General features: G+C 43.5%; 1 protein-coding gene across 1 annotated transcript; it reads right to left on the bottom strand.

The window, feature by feature from the left end:
- Positions 1–2,537: 2,537 nt before the first annotated feature.
- Positions 2,538–4,149, bottom strand: MC4R (melanocortin 4 receptor). Its single transcript, XM_032310758.1, has one exon. The coding sequence runs from the start codon at positions 3,654–3,656 to the stop codon at positions 2,658–2,660; it is 999 nt and encodes a 332-aa protein (XP_032166649.1). The 5' UTR covers positions 3,657–4,149; the 3' UTR covers positions 2,538–2,657.
- Positions 4,150–5,011: the final 862 nt, after the last annotated feature.

Below are 5,011 nucleotides of genomic sequence, written 5' to 3'. Positions count from 1 at the left end.
GTGAGAGAAGGAACACAAGCAGGGGGAATGGGAGAGGGAGAAGCAGGCTGCCCGCTGAGCAGGGAGCCCGATACAGGACTCAATCCCAGGACGCTGGGATCATGACCTGAGCTGAAGGCAGACACTTGACTGAGCCACCCAGGCAACCCTAAATTCCCACTTCTTAGTATGGTATTAAAAACTTCTGTCCACGCAAAAACGTTTATAGCAGCTTTATTCATAATTGCCAAAATCTGGAAGCAACCAAGATGTTCTTAAGTAGGTAAATGGATAAGCTGTGTTACATACATACAATTGAATATTATTCAGCACAGAAAGAAAGGAGCTACCAAACCGTGAGAAGACACAGAGGAATCTTAAATGCATATTACCAAGTGAGAGAAGCCAGTCTGAGGAAGTTATATACTGTATGATTCCAAGGGTATGACAGTCTGGAAAAGATAAAAATATGGACCCAGTAAAAGGATCAGTGGTTGCCAAGGGTTGGGATGAAGGAGGGATGAACAGGTGCGGCACAGAAGATGTCCAATGGCGTAGCGCTGGATACGTATCATTGTACAATTGTCGGATCACATAAATTATACGCCTCCACGAGTGAACTCTAATGTGAACTATGCACTTTGGGTTGCAATGATATGTCCCTCTGGGGAATCTTGGTTTTACTGGAGAACGAGGGAGTGACCTAATTGAGGGATGTTTAGAGAACAGAAACAATGAATAAGACCCACTCTTAGCCCTTAAAGAAGCTGAAGCCCATGGTTGTGCTCTGGGCGTACAGAGGAGACTGGTGGGGCAGGTAGGTTCACAACAAACACTCACCCCGGCTCTGTAAACAGCCCCATGAGGAGATGTAGAAGTGAAGAGGAAAGAGCCAGATTTCTTTTCTTTCCGTGGGAGAAGTGGGCTGGTTCTCAACAAAGCAGCATTGAGAGGACATTGAAGGGGGCAGAGAATAGCCACCACACTAGGTGGGGCATGCATAGAACGCTCCTTCGCTTTCTCCAGTCCCTGGCACCTCTCAACCTCACTACGTGAGAGAATGGACAGGAATAGTAGCAGAGACAAAAACACCATCTGTGTCCTGCTACAGCTTTGGGTTCTGACTATTAGAGCAGTCTTTGTTGACATCCTCATGCTGATTTTTGCATCAGAAGACAGGAATCCTAGTGAATCAAGTACCATCTTTCATTTGTAAACTTGAACTTCACCATTCTGCTTTTAAGTAAAGTTTCCACATGAATGCTGGAAGTTTCTCAGGACTTGCAATATGTAAAACATTTATATTTGATTTAAGAAATATTTTTGCATGTGATCTCTGCCCATAAGCACTTGAAGACTCTATAAATGAAAGCAAAGGATAGTTTACTGGTAACCCTAATATATTTTCTTTCTCTTAATTTTCAAGTACCTGTAAATTGGAAAGTATAGATTTCATTGCTCAGTGGCCAAATCTGTGGGATGATTTTGGAAGAAAACAAGTATTTACTTTCCAAAATATGGTTGTGGAAGGATGATTTACATTATGATGTCCTCAGGGCATTCAGGGAGCGCCTTCCTTCCAACTCGTCAAGTATCAGCATGAGAAGCTCCCTTATTTTAGATATTCACAAATACGGCATGGATATATGTGCGCCGTAGATTTCGTTTGTGAAGTTAGAACCCTTGACAATGAATACTTAGACTCCAGTGCAGCAAATAAGCAATAGGGCAACAGCCAGTCACTGCCATGTGAGGAGGGAGAGAACTCAGCTGAGTGTGGAGTTCCTTAGAGATCAGAAGCCCATCTCTCAGGACAGCACCCTCTTTTCTGGACATTTCAGCAGAGGCTGGGTCCCTGGCAAAAGGGATGGAAAGACCTTATTCTCTGATTTTATTAATGATGGTTGGAAATAGTTTGGTATCAGGAAGTTCAGCTTGACATATTAACTTAAATTGTCTAGAATACTTTCATCCCTAGAACTGCTGTCTCCCTCTACCCCAAACTGAATTGCCTTTGCAGAGTATCAGACTGCTTCAGCAAATTAATCTCTTTGTCTTTGAGAAACAGACATAGTTTTATGGCTCAGCATCTTGGAGTTTTTTGTTTTGTTTTGTTTTTTAAAGCTGTTTTCCTCTCAACAGGAGCATTATTTCTATATCTGCACAGGAGAACGAGCATATTTTATTACTTAAAATTTCAGTTGATTGTTTTAATGACCGAGCATCTATTCTTACTGTATTCCCCCCAAGTGCTACAATCAAATTTCTACATGTTAGTGTTCTATAGTGCAATATCATAAGCCACTTATTAGAAGATATTTAATGATTCTGTGATTTTCTATGTTCCTAAAATAAGCAAAGTGTCAAATCCTTGTGAATAACAAGAAACATTGTTATGCTTTTAATAAGAGCTTTTTTCTTTTCTATAAATTCATAGTGCCTACAACCTCTAAATGCATTAACACTGTAAGCCAAAAAGTAGCATGACATTGGAAATGAACAGAGACTGGGCATTTTTTTTTTCATATCAAAACATAATAAACTTAAATTTAGGCAATAGATTTTTCTCAACTCATGCCTTACACAGAAGAAGCAGCTGTTGTTGAAACACATTGTTCAGGTTGTGGGAGAGTGAAGAAGTCTCTCATGCATGGTTTTAGTACCTCCTCTGTCCCCATTTAATATCTGCTAGACAAATCACAAAGCCCACCTAGGGGATAGCAGCAGATGATCTCTTTGAAGGTTTTCCTCAGTTCTTGGCTCCGGAGTGCATAAATTAGAGGGTCGATGATGGAATTACACATGATCAGGATGAGATACAAGTTAAAGTGAGACATGAAACACACACAGTATGGGTTCTGAGGACAAGAGATGTAGAATATTAAGTGGAGGAAGAAGGGGGCCCAGCAGACAACAAAGACTCCAATCAGTATGGTCAGGGTGATTGCACCCTTCATGTTGGCCCCTTGGCGGATGGCGCCAGAGCCTGGGAGGACCGCGATTCTCTTAATGTGCAGTCTGGCCATGAGGAACATGTGGACATAGAGAGAAGCCATGAGAGCCAACATGGTGAAGAACATGGTGATGAGACAGATGATAACAGCACTGCTGTCCGAGTAGATGATGAACAGAATGCCCGAGACCGTGCAGGCTGCCCAGATACAACTTATGATGATCCCAACCCGCCTAACCGTCATGATGTTATGGTACTGGAGAGCATAAAAGATGGTAAAGTACCTGTCCACTGCAATGGAAAGCAGGCTGCAAATCGATGCAAGCAAGGAGCTACAGATCACCGAGTCAATGACATTATCAATATTCACGGTGAAACTCTGTGCGTCGGTATCCGTGCTGTTTAACAGGGTGATGACAATGGTTTCTGAGCCGTTGGAGACGCTCACCAACATATCAGCCACAGCCAGGCTACAGATGAAAAAGTACATGGGTGAATGCAGATTCTTGTTCTTGGCTATTGCCACGATCACCAGAATATTCTCCAACAAGCTTATGACCCCCAGAGTCACAAACACCTCTGGGGAGACAAAAAGTTGCTCATAGCACCCTCCATCAGAGTAGCCTTTGCCAAGGGACTCACTGGCGTTGGCGTGCTGTCCGTAGGTGCTGCGGTTCCAGAAGTGGAGAGAAGTGTGCATGCCGTGGTGGACAGTGGAGTTCATCGTGCCCCGAGTGGGTGCAGATCCCTCTGGACACTGCTTCGATCTCTCTCGGGTCAGGTAGCCTCAGGGATTTTCTCCACGTCTTTGTCCGACCCAAAGTTCTGAGGCTGAAACTGGCATACCCGTTGTAAGTCAGTGTCACATGCTCCAAAGGCTGGAAACGGAGCTTTTCCTGCCTTCTCTGGACAGCTCTGAGTCCCTGCACTTTCAAAGCTTAGGCTTCCGAGATGCTCATTCTCAGTTCAAAGAGTCTGCTCTTTGCTTTTTTGTTCTCACACCCACCTTAACTTTACTCTTAAGCATTCAGTCGGGTCCTTTATAAATCATGCTCCTAGTAGCTGCTGTGCCACTAGGAGCTGAATCCGTGTGCACGTGTTCACGTGGGCTGCCTCTCAGAGGTCTTCGTTCCAACCTGAAGCGTTGCTTTGAGTGTTAGTAGCTGCTGCTGATTTTATGGTGTGTGAGGGGAAAAAAAATGCTCCGAGTGGCTCCTCCTCTGCTTCCCCCCAGCCAATCCAGATGCGCTGGAAGTCTGTGAGGCACCGGTGATGTTCGGAGATACAAACTGCAGGGCAACACCGAATCAGACGCAGAAGCGTGCGGAGCCGGGAAGCTGGCAGGACGGAGGCTGGATTTTCCTTGTCAAGTTTTCAAGGGAAACGACTTGCTCCCTAGAGGCCGTTCTTTGATGTCACCAAAGCCAGCCACCCCGGGTTTATTCCTGGTTCAAAGAGAGACACGTGTGTGTGTGTGTGTGTGTGTGTGTGTGTGTGTGTCCGCCTGGGCACGGATGTTCCTGAAATAGGTACACTGCCTTTGTGGTCAGGATTTTGAATTTGTTTCCTCTCAATTGCTTTGAATTAAGAATCCATGAACCGATGCTTCAATTTAAAATACCTGAAACACAGGGAGGATGGTTGATGAGACAGGTACACCGTGCTCCCAATGGGGAACTCCTGTAGGTAGAGCTACAGTTTTTCAAAGGGTTCAAGATGGGGCTCATTTTTTATGCACTGCTATTTGGTATTTCTCCATTGCAGAGTTTCTATTTCATGGCTGGGAAAGTTTTCTTTTTATTCATGATATTTAAACACCATATGGCATTAATATCAACTGTATTTACTCTGAACTCAAAAGGAAAAAGTCGATAATTAGGCAAAACTCAGTTTTTAATTTTGAGATGTGACTGATATAATGAAACATTATACATATTTAATGTATATTTTAATGAGTTTGGACATATGCCTCTACCCATGATAAGTATCATCACAATCAAGGTCCTAAACATATTCACCACCTCCAACATTCTCCTTGTGTAATTATAGGTGTGTGTTTTGTTTGTCTGTTTTTTTGTT

Source organism: Mustela erminea, chromosome 13, assembly GCF_009829155.1.
Source record: "Mustela erminea isolate mMusErm1 chromosome 13, mMusErm1.Pri, whole genome shotgun sequence".
In the NCBI taxonomy this organism is placed as follows: domain Eukaryota; kingdom Metazoa; phylum Chordata; class Mammalia; order Carnivora; family Mustelidae; genus Mustela; species Mustela erminea.
Note: the sequence above shows the minus strand (reverse complement) of the source record. Positions and strands in the feature narration are given on the sequence as shown.

Bases quoted from the DNA above. Each gene is read 5' to 3' on its own strand.
- MC4R (XM_032310758.1), bottom strand. From the start codon at position 3,656: ATGAACTCCACTGTCCACCACGGCATGCACACTTCTCTCCACTTCTGG.